Below are 24,193 nucleotides of genomic sequence, written 5' to 3'. Positions count from 1 at the left end.
GGCCCATATCGCCGCTCCACCAGTCGAATCTTTGACCCATATGCCACCATGACGGTGTCTATACGGTTCGCTTATGATGGCGATTTCCATCTCAGATTCGAACGTGGCCTGCTCAAGTAAATCTTGAGCGACCCTGCAATGATTCAGATTTATTTGAATAAACCTCATTTTCTCATTGCAGTGAGCGCCTTCCTAAATTCCGGACATTTACCACTTCCGGCAATATGCCGGTTATCCTGTCCCTCTTTTACTTCGCACAATAGGCACTTGGGGTCCCTATTGCACTCTCTGGCAATATGGCCTGTCTGTCTGTCTGTCCGTCACACGCATTTTTCTCGGAGACGGTTATAGCGATTGACACCAAATTTGGTAGAAAGGTGGGAACTGTGAACGCTCACACATACAGTGAGTTACATCCTTTTACGTTGAATTTAAGGGGGGGGTCCCCATACATGCAAAAGGGGAGTGTAAAATTTTTTTTCATCAAATATAATCATGTGGGGCATCAAATTAAAGGTCTCGATTAGTACTTTCCGAAGCTGGTCTTAGTTTTGACATTTGTTGGAAAGGTGCGGAGTGCGGGGGGTTGAAAGTGATCATTTCTTTAAGGGGGCCATTCTCAGAAACTACTAAACCGAAAAATCTGAAAAAAATCAGAAGGCTGCCACTATATGGTGCTTTGGCTCCGAAATACCTTTCATACCGATATCTGTTCAAAGAAAGTTAATAATAGTATATTCCTATAATTTTTTGTAATTGGCTAGAAACCCCCCTTAAATTCATCCTAGCGGCACGAAATTCTGCAGTGATGTAGGCTATAATATAGAGCATGATCATACCAAGTTTTATGGAAATCGCACTATTACTAACAAATTTATAATACGTCGAAGTTGTTGCTTCTTTGAAAATTGAAGACTATCAATGTCAATATCACCCGAAAGTGGGTGCATATATATGCATATATTACGTGCTACGTACTAAGAAATACACAAAACCTTTCGTACCTGAAGCGTCCAGCTTCCGGATATAATAGGATAATAGGATAAATAAATTGAATGTGTCAAAAAGAAAAAAATTGTTTTCAGTAGCTTTGTAATGATGAAGGGAGTAAGTTGCTCCCGAAATATATATACATAATAAAATAAAATTGTAGTTTGGAGTAAGATACTGGTCTATCAATCGAGTCATCAGTTACAGCCGTGACCGCAAAATGACTTTTTTTTGAGACGTCTCGAGAGATTTGCTACCAAAGGCTTAAATTTTAATATTTTTCGTTGAAACGTTCAGCAAATACTCTTAACATGTTATTCTATAATATTGTGATATTTTCATTCGATATGCGTTGCCCGTATCTTGTAGAAAAGTGTTTGAAGAAGTATCTTTTTTTTCCACCGCGCAGACCATACCCTCCCCTTAATTAAAGAACTGTCGAAAACAGAGGAACTTTTCTTTGTAAAACCTAAGAAATTATATGTTTGCTTTCATGCTAAACGCATAAGTCAAGGAAAAAAAAACAAATATTAAAACATTAACAAACCTGATTTTGTCTTTGAATGTAAAAGGAATCCATTTTGATACTTTGCCTCACGGGCTGCAGCCTTTTTGGCAGCAGCCGTCGGACATCCCGAAAGACTCCGGTGCGAATTTCTATTCGAGCTCACATGACCTCGACCGTTGCAGCCCGGCGTAGGACACTTTAGAATGGTCTCATGCATCGCCAATACTTTTTGTTGTGGTTATAACAGTTCGCAAGGATTTAGCGTTTCAAGATAAGATCCACGCCATTCAGATGAAGAGAGAACAATATAAAATGTCTTACTTATAATTTTTGTTTTTTCAAAATGGCAAATATTGAGTGTAATTTTGTAGGAAATCCGTCATGAAAGTGACGGTTAAACAGACTTGTAATTTTGAAAGAATAACCAATTACTAAAAGATATACAATTTCTCACCCCACAAAATGTTTTACAACAATTAAAACTCGCATTTTTTCGAGATAGCTGAAGAACACTTAGTTCAAGACTCACAAATGAAAAATAAAATAAAAACACAGAGATTTCATGAGTAGCGGGGTAGAGAAAAGTCGTAAGGCTTTCTACTTTAGTAAAAATATTCTGACTCAATATTCGCCTTTTCAACAAAAATTATATTAAAATGCATTACCCTATTACGTTTGCGGTATCTGCAGCATATCAAGAATCTGAATTTTCGTATTACTTCAAAGATACAACAGAAATGTCAATTTACATTAAAAAATAGATCAAAATGTCATTCAAACGCAAATGAAAGACTACACGCTTTCAATTTGTTCGGAAAACTCTCTGCCCCGCTGAAAATGCACGATATTTTCACACACTGCTTTCAAAAAAAAATTAACTTTGATTTCGAGTAGCCTCGGCATGCATGTGGCACAGTTATCATACTTCAAAATCCTTTCTGCACGTACTGTTTTCATAATAGTGATTATACGCACAATACTCGAAAGTTCGGCAAAGTATCAAAATTATGACGGATAAAAAGAGAATAACTGAGATATTCTGAAAAAGGAAAAATCCAATGAAAAAAAATCTACAATTGGCATACATACTCTACTTTTACCAACCCAAAAACAGCACACACGAGACACATTTAGAGATGCAATAGGGGAGATTATTTAGGGAGTACTGTGAGCTACTTACATTCAGGTGTTACTTTATCCTTCTTGGGGCATCCCGATAGACTTTTTGATATTGGAATAAAAATAAGATAGTTAGGTGGGTTGAGCCGAAATTCCAGGGCGAAATTACCTTCTATGATGCGAATAAAGTCCCGTTACATGACCTTGTCCAACACAACCAGGTGTAGGGCACTTGCTTCCATCTGAAATGTTAAAAATTTATCTATAAATGCTTGCCTAATATGGCACACATAATTTCTAAAGAATATACAAAATGCCCATGCAGTAAAGTCTTTCTTCACTTTTGCCTCTACATCATTTTATGGGTAATCGATCGCCCATAGGAAGAGCTGCAATTTCTTTTATAAAATTCGGATTACTAATATGATCATCGTAGACAGTCCAGTGCCGAGATTAATACACACATCACAACGCGCCATACTACGATGTTTTCCGGTAGATCCAACTTTTGGAGGATATGTGCGAAAATTGCACTGCGTTCAAGCTGACAATGGTGGAAAAAGTGTTACCCAGGAAAGTGTCCGTCGGCACCAAAGATCTGATGCCTGATGCGTCCATAGGCGGGGCATTCACATAGGAAATGCTCCGTGGATTCCGCTTCCTCATTACAGGAGGGACACGTATGATCTTCGGTAATTCCTATTCTGAACATATGCCCAGCTAGTGAATTATGGCCTGTCAGAATGCCCACAATACACCTGCAGGTCCTCCTGCTTTTCGACAGGATAAACTTTGCGGTACGTATGTTCGGTTCTGGCAGGAAAAGTTTGGTGTGTCGAGCAGGCTCTGCCACCTGTCATTATGGGAAACTTGTTCCCAGTTTTTGAAAACAGATTTAGCCAATGCTACTGATACCCCAATTGCTGGCTCCGGTCCCGGCATAGGGGAGATTGACCCCTCTTTCGCTAAAGCGTTCGAGATTTCATTCCCCTCTATACCACAGTGACCAGGTACCCAGAGTAGTTCCACCGTATTGAATCTAGACATAGAGTTCAAACGGTTTCTGCATTCCTGAACGATTTTCGAGGTGATCAAAGGACTGCTCAATGACCTCAGTGCAGCTTGACTGTCACTGCAGATTGCGATGCGCCTGCCCTTCAACCGCTCGTCAATCACCCAGTTTGCCACCCTTAGGATCGCATAAACTTCGGCTTGAAAAACCGTTGCATACTGTCCCAAAGGAAAAGTCCACTTCTCGTTTTTATTCGAGAGGTAGACTCCGGCTCCAGAACCCTCTTCTGTTTTTGAGCCATCGGTGTAGAAGATCGCCACGCATTCCTCTGGGTCTTCCCAGTCCTCTCTACGCTTCAGGGTAACTATATATCTTCTACCAAACAGATGTATGGGGACACGAGAATCGGAAGACATTGTAAGAACTGGATTCAGTCCTCCCAATAACTCATCCAATGCTCTGTGCCCCCCACATCCGTTGTTTTCCCATAGATCTAATCGAATCAGCCTATGAGCTGCTCTCATTGCAGTGCTTTGAATAAATATATCCAGGGGCTGCAAATTGAGTAGTGCATTCAGAGCTGCGCCGGATGTCGTGCTCATGGTACCAGTGATACCCAGACAAACAGTTCTTTGCAGTGCGGCTAGTTTACGGTGAAAACCTTTTTGTCTCATCTTAACCCACCACACTACGGATGCATATACGAACATCGGCCTAATGATGGCAACGTATCTCCACATTACCACATGAGGCCTGAGTCCCCATGTCGAGGCAAAGGTCCGTCTGCACAGCCCATAAGCTGTGAGAGCTCGTTTCATCTTTACCTCTACATGTTTGTTCCAAAGAAGTTTTTTATCTAGAGTGACTCCCAGATATTTCACTTCTTCGGAGAGTTGAAGGGTAGTACCCCTCATCTCAGGGAGACAAAGTCCATCCAGTTTTCTCCTTTTTGTGAATAAAACCATTGTGGTTTTATTTGGATTAACTGACAGACCATGTCTGAGGTACCAGCTGTCTATCAAATCAACGGCACGCTGTATGTTCCTACATACCGTTCCAAGATCCCGATCAACAGCAAGTACAGCCACGTCATCAGCATAAGCTTGAGCATGTATTGGCAAATTTTGCAGTTCGCATAGCAGTGAGTCGATCAGCATACTCCACAGAAGCGGCGAAAGCACACCTCTTTGGGGGCAGCCCTTCGTTGCTTCCGTAGTCAGGTAGCGATCGACTCCTACCTCAACGCACAACAATTTTTGCGTAAGCATAGCATGGATCCACTTAATTAAAGCATCATCAACACCATGCGCTCTGGCGGCATCACAAAGTTTTTGAAAAGGCGCACAGTGAAAAACCCCTTCAATGTCCACGAACACCCCCATCGCGTACTCACCATTCAAAGTTGCATCCTCTATCTTTGTGACCAAAGAATGAAGAGCAGACTCACAGGACTTTCCACGTTGGTAAGCATGTTGGTTTTCACTAAGTGGGTGTGACCTAAGTGCGTTTCCACGAATGTGACGCTCCACCAGTCCCTCCAAACCTTTCAGCAAGAATGAAGTCAAGCTGATTTGTCTGAAGTTCTTTGGATTAGAATAGTCATCTTTCCCAGGTTTCGATATGAAAACTACCTTAACCTGTTGCCAAGAGGAAGGCACGTAGTCCAGAGCAAGACATCCTCGAAAAATATTTCTTAGAGGTCGCTCTAAATGCTCCATACGCTCCTTTAGCATTGCCGGATAGATGCCATCCATGCCAGGTGCTTTGGAATGTTCAAGGGACGGTATGGCAGCTCTCACCTTTTCATGGGTAACAACCGCTTTCGCAGTGTTCCAGTTCCCCTTGCAACACTTGCGTGTTAAAGGGGTTGCAAGAACCCTCAACTCTCCCCCTACCACTTCTCTCACCCGTTCTCCCGGGTGGTGTACTTCCAAGAGGGTCTGTACGGAGTCCAGTCTGGAGCTCGTGAAAGTACCGTCGGGTGTTCTAAGAGAATCCAACTTGGCCGACTCATCCCTTTTGAGGATTCTGCTTAGTTTTGAAGTCTCTCTTTCGCCTTGCAGTTTCTCACAGTACGCTCTAAAGGAGTCCCGTTTCGAACACCTAACGAGCCTCCTATATTCACGCTGTGAGTTCCTGAAGTTTAACCAGTCTTCGTTCTTGTTACTTTTGCAAGCACGATTTAGAAGTCGCCTGATTGATTTCCTGAGTTTTTGCAGTTCTCGGTTCCACCAAGAAACCGTTTTACCGCTTTGGCCTCGGGCAATAGGACAAGCCTCTTCATAGCACTCTAAAAGTGTGCAGTTCAGAGTCTTCATCTTCCAGCACCAAAGGAGTCCTTAGTCGCCTAGGGACCTGTACTTTATTGCCAAGAAGTTCATTGAACTTTGCCCAATCCGTTTTCCTAGGGTTCCGTCTTTGTACTGCAGACTGTTCGCCCGCAATAGTCAGATTGAATTCTAGGTACCGGTGATCTGACAGTGAGACCTCGTCTAGCACTCGCCAGTCTGTAATCAACTCTAACAATTTTGGGGTACAGATTGTTAGGTCAATTACTTCGCTTCTTCTCGGTCCCACGAACGTAGGGGCGCACCCTACGTTTGCAGTCATAAGACCAGCTGAAGTGATGAAATGAAATAGCTTCTCTCCTCTTGGATTGCATTTGCTACTGCCCCAACAAATATGTTGAGCATTCGCATCGCAACCTATTAAGAGTTCGAGACCACTTGATTCTGCATACGCTACCAGATCCCTAAGTTCTTGCGTCGGTGGAGGATACAAAGAATCATAGGGTAAATAAGCGGAGGCAACTACGTACTTTAAACGTGGTCTAATATCTGCCAAAAGCGCAGGGTGCTCAGGTCGCCCAATTGAGGTGGCTGCACCCGAAAACGTAAAAAAAAGTCCTAAAAATCGTTATTTCCGTTCGTAGAGTGAGATTGGAGGACATAGGAATGATCCTGAAAACATTCAAAATTGTGCTTGACAATTTGGATATGAAAAAAAATTCCACAGCGAATTGGGGGGAATGGAAAGGATTTTTTGCATCGGCACATAACAATGAATGAAGCGTGGATTCATCATTATACTCCGGAGTCGAAAACAATGTCAGACGAATGAAGACTAAAGGGCGTAAGCTTTGTCAAAGCGTCCAAAGACACGACAGTCAGCTGGGAAGGTGATGGTCCCTGTGTTTTGGGACCTCCAGGGAATTTCACTTTTGGACTTTCTTCCGAAGGGCCAGATGATCAACAGCAACTACTGTATTAAATTAGTGGATCGATTAGTTGGCACGATTAATCAGAAAAGGGTTCATATGGCAAAGGAAACCCCGTTGTTTCACAAAGATAATGCGCTGATTCATAAATCGATGAAAACGATGGGGAAATTGATTTTGAATTGATTTGAATTGTTACCGCCCCCACCATTCTCATCAAATCTGGCCCCATTAGACTCCAACTTGTTCGCAGATGTCAGAAGCACTGAAGCTCCAGGCACAGAAATTCGGCTCCAATAGTGAAGTTATAGCTGCCAAGAATAAGAAAGGCATCGAAAGTTTAGAAAAACGATGGAATGATTGTATCGCTATGGAAGGCAACTACCTTGGTGAATAAGGTCGAATTTTCAAAAAAAAAATCATTCTTATTGGTGTTATAGGTCTTTTAATTTTAATACCCAATTGTGAATTTATTGGCCAAAAAGTCAATAAATTAGAAAATCTCAATACAGATCAAGAATTGCCGCCACCAGCCTAAGACAATGCCCCCAAAATATATGGGTCGTGTTCGATGGATAATGAACTCATTTTTTTGGATTTTTTCCGAAAAAGCCTTTTCTGGTAGATGCCCCAATACTATCCGTTTCTACATCCTTTACGACTAGATAGACTTAACCACGATTGCGGAAAGTATCAACTTCAAATAAAGACCAGGGAAGTCGGCACTTTATGGGTACTACGAATTCAGGCTAAATAGGCAAACTGACCTCGTCTATACGTGTAGCATTGAAGCACAAGCACAACAAGTGGTTCCCGAAATATCGGCATATGCGAATTAAAATAAAAATATTAGCGGAAAAGGAAAAAAACGTGTTTTATAATTTGAACTCAAAAATAAGGAAATATGGTATTTGTCACTTTGCTTGAGCAGAGATCGGTCATATATGTCTATGTGACATATGATATATGTATTTTGAGGACTAGATTTTATATAAAGACATCATCAGGATTTTTTCAAATTTTGTTCAAATTATGTTCAGTCTCAGTTCAAAATTGTATTTGTTACCCTTTTACTCTCCTGCTTTACAGCCGATGTCAAATCTAAAACCTATTTCATAAAGAACTAATAAAAGCCATTAATTTGATATCCCAGAAAGTTAATTTAGGAAAAAAAATCCCCACGTTTATATAAAGAACCACACCCTTAAATCCAACACAAAATCTTCTCCTTCACTCTTTATTTGGGATTGAAAATTTTTTCTCCCAAATTTCATCTTAATAGGTGTAACCATTTTAGAGGCCAGTTTTTATTGTTCGGAGCTAAACAGATGCCGTTGGAGAGAGAAAAAAACTCAAGGATATTTCTTCGTTTTCTATCGCGCACTAAAGTCGAGTATTTTTAATACGTATTGGACTTTTAGTGGGATCAAACATATTTTATTAATGGTGTTCTCTTGACAGTGAAAAATTAAACTATGGAACAACTACTTGGAGAAAATGACAGGGATTCGAGCGGGCCAGTGACAGTGATAACGAAGACTGGATTCCAGCGAATATAGCTAGAAGTCAAATTTCAAATCAAAAAGATTATTCGGAGCATGATGAACCAGAAGATTTTGGAGATACAGGAAAAATCGCTGAAGGGAATTTAGAAATAGAAGATGAGGTTGAGAATAGCAGGAATGAGGAAGACCACGATGAAGTAGAAACTGCTGAGCCCGAAGGTAGTAAATTATTTGTTCCTAACAATGATTGAAATAATAAGTTTTGTTCTGAAATAATTAATTTATGTTGTTATTATTATTTATTTTTGGACGAGGTCGAGAATCATCTGGGAGTTTTATTGCGAAGGATAAAACAGTTTGGGGCAAAACTCCACTCAGTCAGTATCAGACCGGAGCTCATAATGTTGTACGTCAGCGAAGTAGGTCTTATCGAAGTACGTTGTTAATAAGCGAGACTTTCAAAAAAGTGTTCACCTACGATATGGTTGATATAGTCGTCCGTCACACTAACAAAAAATTTGAAGCTACTTATCAACATTATAATGCTGACCATCCAGATTCTCAGCATTAATGGAAACCTTCGGTATCTTGATTTGTCCTGGCGCAAACAATTCAAATACGAACCATACTTTTGATATGTGGCACTCCAATTCTTATCTGAAGTCAACGTTTTACGTTGACAAGGCAGGTCCAATTCGTGGTGTCTGGACAATGTTGGATTCAAATTTAACTCAGATGTACAAATCAACCGCAAACTTGACAATCGATGAACAGCTTTATCCATACCGTGGCCGTACTGGATTCACTCATTATATAGCATCGAAACCAGCTAAGTATGTATAAAGATCTGGTGCATTTGTGATGCGGGAAACGCATATCCTTTGCAAGGGATTATGTACCCTAGTAAAATAGATAACACTCGGAAAAAAAATCAGGGTGGAAAAGTAGTAAAATAATTGGCCGCCCCGTACTGAAGTAGTGGTAGAAGCATCTGCATGGATAACTTCTTTACTACTCCACCCATTGCTAAACATTTGTCATCGTGGAATATTACCATTGTTGGCAAGGTAAAAAAAATAAACCTTACATTCCTAGTGTTATGGGAGAAAATAAGACTCGGGAGAAGTATTCGACAGTTTTTGGATTTTTTGACAAAATGGACCAAATAGTTCGGAGGTACACAAGTCAACGACTACCTTCGAGATCTTCGAGTTCTTCAACATGCTAGAAATTTCTTCACTTGCATCATATGTAATTTATTATGAAAATAAAAAACGATTGCCAAAAAATGACAGAACGTCGTCAATTTATGCGGAAGCTAAGTGAAGAGTTGTCATTGCCGATGATTGAACACCGCACGGTGATTCCGCAAGTAATGCACCACTTCCGAACAAAGATTGCTGTTGAAAGCATTTTAGGTTATTCACTAGCAGAAACAATCAAGATAAATCCTGGTCCAGTGGTTCCAAAAGATAAAACCATAAGAAGAAAAGTGACAGGATCTTGCCATGTGTGCAATGCCTTACCAATAAAAAGACGACTAAAGAATTGTAAGGACTGTGCCGATTGTCATCGGTCAGTATGTGACGAGCACTCAATTAATCTCATATAATGTGTTTAATGTCAGATTTAATGTCATTATATTATAAAAAAAAAGTAATATTTCTTTATTTTTTAAATGAAATTTAATTATAGAATTAATTTATGGAAACCATCCTTACTTTATTTTCTATGCTTTCTATTGCGGGTACCCCATGGGTAATGGGACGATGAAGTTTAAACTCATTTAAAAAATTAAAAAAAAGTAAATAAATTAAATGCACTCTCAACTAGCTTTTTTTAAGTTAAAAACCGACGATTCGAGAGCTTAAAATAAAATATTGAATTTTCTTTCAGCTATTCATACAAATACACCACAGTGGGTAGCCAATTCCTGACATAAGTGTTAACACAGAAATATGGTATGACACTCTTGAAAGGTAAGGCGCCACCGACGTGTTTGGTATTGCTTTTGAATCACTGGAGTCGTTGGATTCTTTCAAAACTCATGGAACGAAAGGAAAGCTATTAGAAATAATACTGAAAAGTATAACACAAAAACTAAACGTTCCACTGCACTGTCGAGCCATCTCCAAAATCATAGTTCGCATTGAAGCTTTTCTTCTGGTTGCGGATAATACCATGAAGATTCAGGGTCGGTTAATTCTCCCAACTTAGCAAACTACTGCGGCTCTTTTAACCGCTGGATGAAGATTCATCACATTACACCTTCATGAAAAACAATATTCACCCAACTTACCCACCCAACACAGGAATAGTATTTATTTGATGTTGACAGATAGCAATAGATAAGGATCGTTTTCAAAACTAGAACTCATTATCAGAAATCTATAAGCACAATCCTCACCGTTTGGTTGTGGATAAAACCCGGCTCAATAGGCTATAGTTGGTGAGTTTCTAGTCCATGGGCATTAAGATAATCCAGTCAGAAAAGGTAGCATCTATGGTAGAAATGAAGACATGGCAAACCGTCAGATGAAGGCAGGTCAGGGACCACAGAAAGCTAGTAACAATTTTGAAATGAATTCCAGGGTAAAACGGGAATGTTTTAAACCCCTTTCCAAAAAAAGCTTAGACCGAACACCAATTATTCCACTATTTAAGACGATGAAGAGCTATCATGAAAATATTGAAACTTTTCCGACATCAAGTGATATTAAACTTTGCATTTCATTACGACGTTGAATCAAAAGATCTGTAAATATTCAAAGGATCTTCACGAGTATTTGGCTAACCCCAACCCTTTTACTACAGAGGTCCAAAAAGATAATTTTTGTAATTGATAACAGCTTAAGATACATCAGAGCTATCTGCAGGTTTTTTTGTTGCTCTCGTTCAAACGCATTTTTTTCATATATAATTTTGAAATTTTTTTGGTAGAAAGAGTTACGTGGAATTCAATCAAATTTGGACATTATATTAGCCATATTCCAGTCATCTTCGGAGAATTTTTTCGAAAAATTTAAGACCAAAATAAAAGAGTTACGCGCAAAGATATTCCCCTTCAATTGTGGAACGTGTAGCGACTCTAATTTTTATCTGAAATCAAAAAGTTTTTCATTTTCTATCACTAACCTATTTTGTAAGAATACGAACCTCAATGCAGCTGAAAATAGTCAAAGTCAAAAATTTTGCAGGTGTGCAAAGAAAATATTTTAATTTTCACAACTTTTTTCACTAATTTTGCTAGAAAAAACCACCTTAAAATTATAATAATATCTCAAATGTTCATTCATAATGTTGATAATTTTATAAAGAACCACACCACATTTCACACATTTCATAATGATTCATCCATTATTTTTTGAACTAGAATTCCGGCAAATTTAAAAAACATCATTTTGAGGTAAACGCGTTTGAAAAAAAAAATGCTTGAAAAATCCCCTTTCCTGGCCTGTGCCAGATAATCGCTCAGCTCTATGCTCATAAAGTCTAAAAGATCACGAATTTCGCTATGACATTCCGGTAGCCTATTTTGGGATAGCTAAGCTAACGATCAATGCCATAAAAGGAAATTCGATGTTGAAAATTTCCTATATGGTTTGCCCCCTTAAGCCGGCACTAAGCCTAACTGGGAAAGGAAATGGAGTTATAGGAATCAAGCTGCAGGACAATGTAACACCGACATAATCTCAGGATTGAAAAATGGAAGTAGACATCGAACTCCGAAAAGAGAATCCGATGCAGCTTTTGCATGGGGCAAGTTTAACTGGATAACTGGCGCTGAGCATTGACTCCATTGTAGATTGGAGCTCTTCTGCGATGTCGGAGTTTCATTCTCCTCTCATGGTACCTCATCATCATCATCAACGGCGCAACAGCCGGTATCCGGTCTAGGTCTGCCTTACTAAGGAACTCCAACCATCCCGATTTTCTTCTCTCGAGCGCAATCAAGAGTTTCCAATTTTTCGTCCTTAGAACCCAGGTCTCCGAGGAATAGCTAAGGAACGGCAAGATCGTTGTCTTGTACAGCAAGAGCTTTGATCTTATGGTCAGACGTTTCGAGCGGTCAATTTTTTGTAAACTGAAATAGGCTCCGTCGGCAGCCAACAATCCGAATTTGATCGTCACAGCTGTTATCGACTGTGATTTTCAATCGTAGATAGGAGAAATTATCAACTGTCTCAAAATTGTAGTGTCCTGTCCTTATTATTTTCCTTTAACTAATACGATTTGACGTTATTGGCTCTTTGGTTTTTGTCGCTGACGTCGCACCATGTACTTCGTTTTGCCTTCATTAATGTGCAGCCAAGATCTCGCGCCTCCTGGTCAATCTGGATGAAACTTGAAGATGATCCAGCCAGGAAAGTCTATGAAGGCAACATTTATGGTTAAAAAAGCGTATGTCAGGACGCCAGATAGGGATATAGAATTTGTGGACCTCAGGATTAACCGAGCTGTCTGGAATTCCTTACTAAGGCAGGCCTAAACCGGATACCGGTTGTTACGCTGTTGATGATGAGATGGGCAGACCAGTAAGCAGTATTTTGTTTTTATTCAAAATCTCAAAAGGACGAATTGGATCTGTTTGCATTGTATAACCTAGAGAGTGGAGCAGTCACAATTGTGGAAGCAAGACCAAATCAAACAGCAATAGTCAAGGATGTTTTTACAGAGAGAGTTGCAGAGAGTTAAGAAAGACTAAAATGAAGTCGGTAGCCGCTTCGGCCACGCTGACTTCAGGGCAGAGGTGAGGCAGCGTCTGATGAGTTATCTTTGCCTTGGACGAAACCGTAAGTCGTCTACATTTTTTTACAACATTTGACATTCTGAAAGCACGGCTGACAATGTCGGACTAATAGATACGGAATACAAAATATTTAATGATGGTAAGCGTGTGGATTACCAGCACAGTTCCACTTTGACGAAACAGGGACATCAATGCATCTATGTCATCTATGCAATACTGACAGGTAAGGGACAAAAGAGGTCATCAATAAAGAATAGAGATAATAAAAATCCTAATATAGAGTCTTGGAAGAAATAGATAAGGAGGTTGAGGAATAAACATTAAAATACACAGGATAAGTGATGATGGATGGAGTTAGTTGAGTAAAACGATTTTGAAGAGTAGTTTCCTGTAATCAATAGAATGAAAAACTTCAAGAAAATTATTGAAAATGGAGTTTACCTTCCATTTTGCGTTAAAACATTCCACGACAAATTTGACAATATCAGGTAAGTTTAAGGTAAGAGCTCTATCGTCGCTGGTGATTGTTGTTATACCATCGTTAAGAAGTGACTGAAATATGCAGTCAGTCAAGGGTGCATTTGACAAACTTCTCGAATATATTGGATTTTGCTCTTCGAGTAGAGTGACCACTTTTGATAATGGGAATAAAGTGATCCGCTTTCTAAGGGTATAGATAATACCACTCATTGGAACCTTTGTTGAAACCGCGGTTAGACAAGAAGCTTAGTCGGAGGCGGGAGGGAGAGGATCAGTACTAAATACTTTCTGCTAGGAAAATATGAGATAGAGTATGGTGGTCTATTCTGACACCGCATCATGTTTAATAATTAGGAAACCAACCCAGAAAGGACTAAGGAGGAAAAGCCCGGGCGACTCAGATTAGGTAATTGGCAATGAAGCGAACAACATTTATCGAAGCAAGAAAAGACTGAGTAGAGCCACGTGATTGGCGAGCGTGGGACCAAAACCATTGGAAATCTGTGCATACAAAACAGGCTTCAATAGTGTCAAAAGGAATTGTATCAAGAACGTTTTACACAGGGGGAACATTCCATTGAAACTAATAGCTGTTATCAGAGCCATATATCATGCCTCATAATCTTAAGTGCTGAATTTGGGTAAAGTTTTGGGAGAATTTGAATTCGAAACCTGAGTTCATATCTTCCCAAGCTAGCTTCAGTCGAATATGCCATCTTTCACCTCGACTACCATGAACCTTGGGAAAACGGCTCTACATTTGGAAAAAAAGGCAGGCACAATCGAAATTAATCACTAAAAGGACCAAGCTTTTCGGTCTGACGTCGCGATCAGACGTCGCGGTCTTCCGATTTGCATTAACTGAGAGTGCAACTGTGAATATCTGGGTGTTGCTTCTATGAACATTGAACTTATTATCATCAACAACGCTAAATCTGCCTTCACTCTTTTATCCAAAATCTAGGAACGCGGCATCGTAATACTAACTTCAAGCTGGGACTATCCCGTGCCAACGTTCTCCCTGCGGTTCCAGATGAACTGCTTCATGGAAAGTAACCTTTAAAGACATTAACAAATGAAGAACTTCACTGGCGTATGGAGGACATACCCGAAGATAAGTTAATTGGAATCTTCAAATTACCTTCAGGTTATGTATAACATGTCACTGATTTGCACAGATGTGAAACAGATACAGGGTCTGAGAACAAGTATCCTCCAATCACTCCCTGCTAGCAAATTCTCAAAGAATATAATTATTGAGTTGTGGCGATACAAAAGCCACAAGTCTACGAGATTATCAGAAAGTTTCGGGAGGCTTCAAATTTTGAAACCAGAAATTTCGAATTTCAGATCTTCTTCACGATCAAGGGGATGGGGATGTGACATAGCCCCATATTTTTACAACAGTCTCAGGGTTTATACCGATGGGCACATATGCAACTCGCACCCACAAGGCAACGAATACCCTGGCATAACTTTGAAACGACCTACTCCATCCCTGGCTTCCAGTGTTGTAACCACGATCTACATAGTTTATACTCCAATTCCCTCAACTACTACGCGTGGGACCTAATTGAAGCAAATATCAGTGCAAGCCCCCATTACATTGAGGACATCTCGAAGACCACTATTTTCCATGCAATGATAAACCTGGAAAAAGAAAAGTTGAAGCCTGAATGTACTCGCTTCCAATCCAGGACTAAGCAAGTTGACGCAGCTTGACCGCAAAAAATATACAGGATTCCGTGTTAGGAGACACATCGTTTGGTGGATTGAAAGGGGCAGAGGGGCGAGATTCTTTCTGTGACCGGAAATTTCTCGGAATGAAGGATTCAACTAGACTGAGTTAACTGTGACATTTTGTGGGAGGGGGAGGCAGGCCCATAAATTTTGTAATGATAGGAGTGGATATGAGGATCAAGTCGATCATCCTAAGTGGCCGACAACGACCTCATATCCACTCCAGGGGGGGTCTAACATTTCCTGGATTCAGGCCTAATTTCTTATTTGCAGGTTTTCTGAATCAAGTGGAAGATAGCCTATTCCGGCTCACAACTTCGTTTGGTGGTGTCAAATAGAGAATCAATAGATTCGCAATATTGTTCCCGGCTAGGCTCCACGTACACTTGCCTTCAGATTTCTAGTTTTAGGTTTCACGCCTTTTTCCCCGGAAGCAAGTGTTCCTAAGCCTCAATTTCCTTTCCCACCTTGTAACGTAGAGTTTCCTGTCCTATCCTTGGTAGAATACCATAAGAGCTAGTCGTTTATTGTGTTTGGCTTGAGACTTAACGTCTCGTAGGTGACTGCCTTCCAGAAGCCTCCGGATCTACGGGCCTTTGCGGCTATAAGCTGAAAGGTATTGCCGTCCGAGCTTCTGAGGAGTGTCCTTCTCTACCTTTATGTGAAACGGCTATCTCTTCGTTTCAGAATTTGGAGAAAATTAAATATTCTCTCTTCTTCGTAGGGATGAAGTGACGGGTGAGATGAGTCCTTGATGGAATACGGAGGTAGTCGGCTATATGCTGTGCCGTTCCGTCCTCAATGATTCATCTTCACTTTGTTCTCTGACTTCAGACGAGGAAGATTGAATTCTCGCGATCCCTTTTTGATTGTTTTTATTTAATATTCTGCGACGGGGAGCAACTCGATTGTTGCCTCTTCATGAAAAAAAAACACTGTGTGTGTAAATTTTCTGCACACAGATGAAAAAATTTATGAGGTTGGGATGGCTTTTTGGTCATCCGAGAGTTTTGCGGGAACGAAAGAGGAGACGAAGCGGGGCAGAGTGAAAAAACGAAAAGGAGAAGAATTGAAGTTTTTTGGTTTTTTGGTGGTTTTTTGCTAAGCAGTGGAGGAGTGAAAAAAGGTGACAGTTGAGTTGAAGAAAGAAAAGTCGTTTTAGGTTGAAAAGAAGAGGAAAAGATTTTCGCGAGGAACAAGAAAGACGAAAGGCCGAGGGCCAGGAGGAGTTTCGAACGTTGGGGAGAAATTCCGGAAAGGTTGTCGTTCGTAGGAAACGACAGATTTTGAACAGCTAAGAACGTGTAGATTCTAACATAATACTTTAATCGTTTCTGTAAGAATTTAAGCAATACGTCTGCTTGGTGCCAAGTGTTTCGTATTTTGCTCGAGAAGGAATTGTCAAGTTAGAATAACATAAATAGATACAGATGAATTAATTTTTTTATAATTGTTTTTATAAAATATTTTAGAATTTGTACACCAGAATCATCCCGAGCTCGGAGTGACGACCTGGGTAAGTTTTTTCTATTTTTTTTTTAATTTCTTTTTGTTTTCGATAGATATTTTTTTGCTTGTTTTCTCCTTTAGTTTTTTTTATAATTCTTGAATTCAATTTAATTATTTTTTTTATTTTTATTTTTATTATTTATGTTTATAAATTTGTTTTCATTTTCTTCTGTTTGAATGATAATATAATTATGGTTGAGTAATTCTAGTATAATTTGAGGACTTCCTCCCTCTCTTTTCCTCCTTTCTCCCGCGTAACTTCTATGAAGGGACATCCCCAAAAATGACAAACTGGCCTGAGGATGTCGAGAAAGGATGGGAACCTCAGGGGCCGCGCCTCATTCAAAATCTGAGGCAGAAGAGGCAATAATTGGGACTGTGATCCGTCGTGGATCTTCCCCTCCTTGATCGCGGCACTCAGGTCCGGAGACTTACGGCTCCACGCGCGCGGTCGAGCCGTTTTTTTTTTTTTCTATTTTCCAATTTTAGTTCGCGTTCTGATTATCATTCGATAGGCCGTCGCGAAGTCCCTATTAATGTCTATTTTGGAATCCGGTGCGGACCCACGCATTGGAATAGACACGTTGTTTTGTAGTAATGAAGCGTGAGGGATCAAAGCGCTCAAAGGACCCCCCCTCCCTACATTCCCGAGCCTGGCTAGCACAGAGGCGTGCAAGAACGTGTCGACCGAGCACTTTGATGGAGCTTCAATATTTGCGGGCGGACCTTCACGGTCATCTAAGCCAATTTGCTTAGATTTCTGGGATAGCTCTGCCCTCTAGATCGTTGTCGACCACTTAGGATGATCGATCTGATCTTCCTATCCACTTCTATCATTACAATTTCTTCTTGGATCCAGGAGCGAATGATATATTCCAGTGGAAATATACCTTTAATCTCTGCTGTCAAACTCATTAGCGACTTTGGTCAGCATTTGGTACATGGTGTTCAAGATGTTTATTCCTCCAAAAAGCTGGATTTGTACACAAGCACAAAAGCAAGTATGGATCAACAATGACTTTCCGATAAATTTTCATAGAACACTCCTAGGTTTCGTAGGTTTTGGAAAGGCACCCCCGCGTGTGAGCATTATATTAACAATTTTGTGATCAGTTCACTATTTGAGCCTTGATTTCAATCGTTATTCTAAATAGAGGCAATCTGAAACTGGTGCACCCAAAATTACTGTTCCAGGAATAAGTCCTTCCTAAGTACATACTAAGCTATTGGTGGACACATGCAGTGCATTTGTTTGGCTGGTGCTCAGCAACAAAATAATGTTTGGTTTCTTTGAAAGGATATGCCAGGCTTAAATTCGAATACGTGACTTTATCTGTAAATCCATATTCATTTTGATTTGCATGAAGCAAAACTGAAAGGAAGTCATAATGTCTCTCTCAAGGTAAACGACTTATTTATGAAGAAATATGAATTAAATGAATCTTCCTGTGTTTCTCATTATTTCTTCATTATCCTTCGCTATCAAAATATGAGGGTTGACGTACGAATAGTAAACACTTCCCAAGAATCCAATCCCCCAATCGAGGGAGCACCTCTATGAAAAGATGTTTGTTTCGTCATTTGCAAGGTGCCTTATGAGCTGAATAAATTTTGAATAGTTTCTGTGCTGTGTACGTGGAACAAACACAATACAAACGTTCCGGTGGCGTCCCGGAATTTAGGAGGTTTTCTCAAATAGTTAAGCTCTAATTGATTGTATCTAAAACAACGTTTGAAATATTCAAACATGCGGTGGGGAATTGTGTTGAAATTTTTGTTACCGTTTTTCAACCAAAATGCTCGTAAACGCCAGCGTTTTGAAAGTAAAACACTAAACAGGATAGCTCCTTGCCAACAAGGTAAGGCGACATTTGTGGTGGAAGGTAAATACGCGTGTGACAGATACGCTTTTGAATTGATACTTAAAAAGCAATTACCCCCGATATATTAGATATTAAAGGAATGTTTGCTTTCGTTTGTTTTGTTGTTTGCTAGGTACAAATGCTGGGGCTAAAGTCTTACATGATGGCTTTGTTTAATGTTTCTAATTAAATTTTAATGAATTTTGTGGTTGTTGTAACGGTTTAGATAATGTATGCAACCATCTCATTTATGCTTTAAGATTTAAAATTTAGCCCAGTATTTCAAGTATGGAATTTGTACTGGAAACACAATTCTATGAAAAGGCATTACAGGTGGAGGGAGGGGATGAACAATAGTCGAGACCTATAAATTCATGCAATAATTAACCATCACTTATAGATAGAATGAGTCTACTCAAGTAGTAAATTAAAAACAAACTAATACAGTGAAAACTCTCTTAGCGGACACCCCTAATAGGCGGACGCCCCCTTGGGCGGACAATTTTTCTCTGATTATGATTTTTTTGTATATGTCAGAACAATTTGCCTCACTTGGGCAGGCACCCATTTTGACCGGATGCGGACAGTAGATTTTATAATTTAAAAATGAAACCCTTATAAAAAAACAACAGCAACAAATAATCTAAAACAGGCCCGCCGAGGTTTTGGATCCACATTGGCGGGGCCAGAAACAGCTCTTGGAATCCGGCCATCCACTGTCAAGTCTACTCTGGAGGGTGAAATTGCAAGAATTCAGGCAGCCGAGTGAAGAAATTTGAACTTGTGGCGCGGCAGGATCTGCAGCATTCGAAATTTATTTCGAATGTTGCGGATGCGGACGGGTAGATGGCGCGGAACTCTCCACTCGCTCATTTTCGGAACGCACCGGGGGAGTGGAGAATTAGCGGTGGAAAAATGCCGTTGGTTGGGACAGTAAGGACCGCATGGAAATAAGCCGGTCTCTTCTGTTTTCAACCGCGGCGGCGTACACACGAATTTCAATAAGTGAGCAAGTACTGTACGCGCATCTTGTGATAAAGTTAAATAAAGTAAATTGTTGTGTTTTAAATATACGAATTTCAATTTATTGCTAAATTGGTTAAAAAATTACCAAAGTGGTGACCCCGACGTGATATATCTGGACTCTGATCAGATGGTCGCTCAACGGCAGCGAATCGGGATTCTTCGTCTCCGTTTTCTAATTCAATTCGTTCTTGATAATTCGCTTGGTTCTCTATCTCTTTTGCTATTTTCTCAACCTGCTCTTCGGCCTCTTTGTAGTCCTGCGTGTCTTTCTTCTCTATCTGGACAGTGTATCCAGTTAATGATTGATCAAAAGTCGATTGTACCCCATATAATTTTTCGTTCTTATTGAACATTTCATTTGCATCCCATCCATTTGCATTGCCATCTAATTCAAAATCGAGTTCGCCATTGATAGCACTACCGGTTGGATCCCAAGGTTCTAATTCCCTCTCTTCAGATCGCGAACCATTACATCGAGCTGATATAGCGCTGTCTGTTTGAAAGTTTCCGCTGGTAGCGAAATCTAGATCAACATTCTTCGCGGTAATACTCACAAGGTGAACGGGCGGAAATATCATGCACTCTGCTATCGAAGATGCATCAGAATTCTGATTTTGATTATTTTTTTACACATTGTGCATATTCTACTGCAACATCAAAATTTGGAGAAAACGTCCTAAATATTCCTTCGTAGACACTACCAGAATGTGTTTGTACCTGTGCCAAATTACCAACAATTGAAGTGGCTGTGTGCATGAAAAGTGAATTATTGTATATTCCTTGGGTAGTTCGTCCTCTTTGTGACCTGTCATGTATATATTTTCCCGTCGGCCGCCGCAATGTGTGCGTACAAATCGCAGAATTCACTCCTTTCCGTTCTTTTGGAAGACATCACCGACTCTCGTGTTCGGACACTCCTCCAAAAGTTCAGCCAGATTACTACCGAGTGTAGTCTCTCGAAACCCGTGAAGCACAATGTGCAGCACCACATAAATACTACTGGTTCCCCGATTTTCTCGAAGGTGCGTCCTCTACCACCTCAGAAACTGGCTATCGCGCGGAAAGAATTTGAACAACTTGTTCAACAGGGTATCTGCAGGCCCTCAAACTGCTGTTGGTCTTCCCCTTTACATATGGTCCCTAAGCCAAATGGCGAATGGCGTCCCTGTGGGGATTACAGAAGGCTAAACGCACAGACTGTTCCTGACCGATATCCGATTCCACTCATCCACGACTTTGCGCATCACCTCGCGAATTGCCGCATCTTTTCGACCTTGGACTTAGCCAAGGCATACCACCAAATCCCAGTAGCTCCTGAAGACATTCCAAAGACGGCAATATGCACACCCTTTGGACTCTTCGAGTTCACCCGAATGACTTTCGGATTGTGCAATGCGGGCCAAACCTTTCAAAGGTTCATCCACTCAGTCCTGCGAAACCTCGATTTCTGTTTCGTCTATTTGGATGATGTTTTGGTCGCTTCTTCCACTGAGTCTGAGCACTTAGCCCATCTGGAGTACATTTTTCAACGTCTCCTTGAGGCCGGTTTAGTCCTAAACGTTGAGAAATGCAAATTCCTTCAACAACAGGTGAGATTCCTCGGCCACTCCATTTCCTCTGAAGGAATACAGCCCGACCCACACAAGGTGCAAGCAATCACAAGCTTCCCGCATCCAAAAACAGTGAGGGAGTTGAGGAGGTTCTTGGGCATGCTAAACTTTTACCGTAGTTTCCTGCCCAAGGCCGCCCATCACCAGTCCGTTTTGAACGCGTACTTGTCTGGCCCCAAAACAAACGACACACGAGAGATTGTGTGGTCTGAAGAGGCTGTCCGCGCGTTCAATAAATCCCTACAGCAACTGGCCGATGCTACACTTTTCGCATTTCCTCAGCAAGATGCACCCCTAGCCGTTTTTGTTGATGCCTCTGACATCGCAGTAGGTGCTGCCCTTCACCAAAAGGTGGATCAAGTTTGGCAGCCGTTGAGCTTCTTCTCGAGCGTTGAGCTGGATTCAAACTCTTGCCGGCAGGCGAAAATCTTTGTGAAAGAGCCTGAGGTCACTAGAGCGGCATTTTTGTTGTCCCTTAAGAAATGGGACTTGAAAACCCTAGTAGCACTTTTAACGGTACACTGTCCCTTAGACTACCATATAGAAATAATTGGGGTGGTGGTTTCGGCTATGTGCAGCCAATGTAAGGAGGAGGAGGAGGCGGCCCGGGACTTTTTATGCAGCTGCCCGGCCTCCTCAGATCTCAGACGGAAACACCTTGGCAAGGTTTTTCTTAATGAAGAATCTACACACTCTCTGCCTCTGCAGAATTTTCTCAGATTCGCTAAAGCCTGCAAACGCCCTAGGCGGGAAGCCATTGAATAGGCGATTTACAAGGATAATACAATGGGCCAAACAATGGCCTGAGTGCTCGGAGTTGCGGCTCCCCTCAGTAATTTGACTTATTTCAACCAGATTTGACATAGGAAAGACGCAGGCAAAGAGGCATTAACGGCCAGATGGATTGCTGGAGAAGATATGAACAGTAAAAAAAAACTCTCCAGAACAAAAGGGGAACATATTGATGCCATGGTTTATGCCTGGTTTTGCAAGGTCAGAAGTCAAAATACTCCATTATCGGAGCCATTTTGTCAAGAAAAAGCCAAGGAAATAACTTTAAGCCTTGGAGTTAAAGGTTTCACTGCATCTAACGATTGGTTGCAAAGATTTCTCTGTAGACACAGTATTGCATTTAGGTGTGTGTCTGGTGTAGCCTCTGCTGTTAATCCAGAAGATGTTGAACAATTTTTAAAGAACCTTCCAACACTTCTAATTGATTATAGACCCCAGGACATTTATAATGCCGACGAAATAGGTCTTTTTTTTAGAGCATTACCCAACAAAACGGTTGCTCTCAAATCAGATGAGTGTCACGGTGGAAAATTGTCCAAAAAAAGGTTAACATTCGTTTTGAGAATGATGGGGTCCTAAGTCCGCATCAACTTAATGCTGGACCGGACCAAATAGGGAGCAACTTACTCCCTCTTTCCTGGTCCACGGACCCCTCGCTTAGGGCTTGCAATCAAATTTTTCAAAAAAGTCAAGCGACGACGGCTATATAAAGGAGCATTCAACATCTGCGAGTCGCTACGGTCACGCTGCTCCCAGGGCAGAGGTGAGGCAGCATCTGACGATTTGCCTCTGCCCTGGTAAGAAACCGTAAAGCCGTCGTCGCTTGACTTTTTTGAAAGGTACTGTTAACCTTTAGCTTAACCTTCCACTACTGTTACTGTGCACTAATTTAGCAAGAGGAAAGAAAAAATCACTCGTGATTGGGAAAGCTACACGTCCCCACGTCCTAGAGTATTTGCCTCCATGGACATCAAGCGGTTGACAATAATTTGGCATTTTGATTAAAAGGCGTGGATGACACACGAGTTAATGACTCAGTAGCTAATGGAGTTTGACCGAAAAACTAGGCAGCAAAAAAGGAAAAATTTTGCTTTTCCTGGCCAATGCAACTTCGCATGCTTGCGGCTTGCGATGACAAAATGTACAAATTATTTTTCTTCGAAGCAACACAACAATAGCTTGACAGTCGTTATTGAAATATTCAGAATTCACTATCGAAGCATGCATGTCAAACACATCTTGGCAAGCATTGACACTTCTTCGGCGAAGAAACCAATCAGCGTCTTGGAGGCTGTGCATTTCACAAAAGCAGCCTGGATCAAGGTGCAGCCAGTAACAATTATAGACTGCTTTGGAAAAGCAGGATTTGACAAAAATGATTCTGAATCAGAAGAATTCAACCCTGAGGATGACATGCCCTCAACAACGTTATCTTCTATTTTTCAGTTGAAAGAGACACTTGGGGAGGGCTATTTCGACGCAACAGAATCCCTCACTGATTCCCCCACTCCCAGAGCTAGAGACTGACTGCTTCAGTAGCGAGATCTGCTTAGATGAAGAAGATTCCAACACAGAACAATCTGAGGAAGCATCAGAAATGCTGTCAAACCAGGTTGCTTAAAACAATTTCAACCTTAAAGTTTTTTTGTAAAATCGACTATATTGCCTTGGAGCATTTAGACAATTTAGAGGGGCGTATTCAAACACTGTTCTTGGAAGAAAAACAGAAAATGTTACGTCAGTCCCCAATTTTTGAGTTTTTTGGAAAATGTATGGTCGTGTAAATAAAAATTGAAAAAAATTTTTAATTTAAGTTTTGCCTGGTAAAGAATGAAATAAAAATTTAGTCATGAGTCATGAGAAAGTGTATTCATTTGCTTACAAAGGTGACCTCCTTTGACAGAATTTTTCGAAAAATTGTATTAGTCTTCCTTATTGACAGACAACCCTCTTGAGTGGTCAAAAATTGCTTGACGGTCGGTGTTCGGCCATGAGAGTTGTCACTGTTGTTAAAACATTTAGTTAGTAAAATCAAAAGTCACCAAAAAAAGAAGGGGGAGGGAAGAGGGGAGT

The 24,193-nt window shown here is 40.7% G+C and overlaps 1 protein-coding gene across 6 annotated transcripts in view; it reads right to left on the bottom strand.

The window, feature by feature from the left end:
* Positions 1 to 24,193, bottom strand: part of LOC119657629 (probable serine/threonine-protein kinase DDB_G0282963) — a 148,953-nt gene that overhangs the window by 110,994 nt on the left and 13,766 nt on the right. For all 6 annotated transcript variants that reach the window (XR_005250151.1, XR_005250152.1, XM_038064634.1 and 3 more), the window contains 2 exons: positions 2,787 to 2,859; positions 2,679 to 2,719 (listed from right to left, as the gene is read on the bottom strand). Coding sequence is in view for 4 of the 6 variants with exons in the window: in XM_038064634.1 (XP_037920562.1) it covers positions 2,679 to 2,719; positions 2,787 to 2,859 (114 nt within the window). In the remaining 2 variants the exon portion in view is untranslated. The remainder of the gene's footprint in view (positions 1 to 2,678; positions 2,720 to 2,786; positions 2,860 to 24,193) is intronic.

The sequence above is a fragment of the Hermetia illucens genome, chromosome 5 (assembly GCF_905115235.1).
Source record: "Hermetia illucens chromosome 5, iHerIll2.2.curated.20191125, whole genome shotgun sequence".
Taxonomy (NCBI): domain Eukaryota; kingdom Metazoa; phylum Arthropoda; class Insecta; order Diptera; family Stratiomyidae; genus Hermetia; species Hermetia illucens.
The sequence above is the reverse complement of the archived record's forward strand: the minus strand, read 5'-3'. Positions and strand labels throughout refer to the sequence as shown.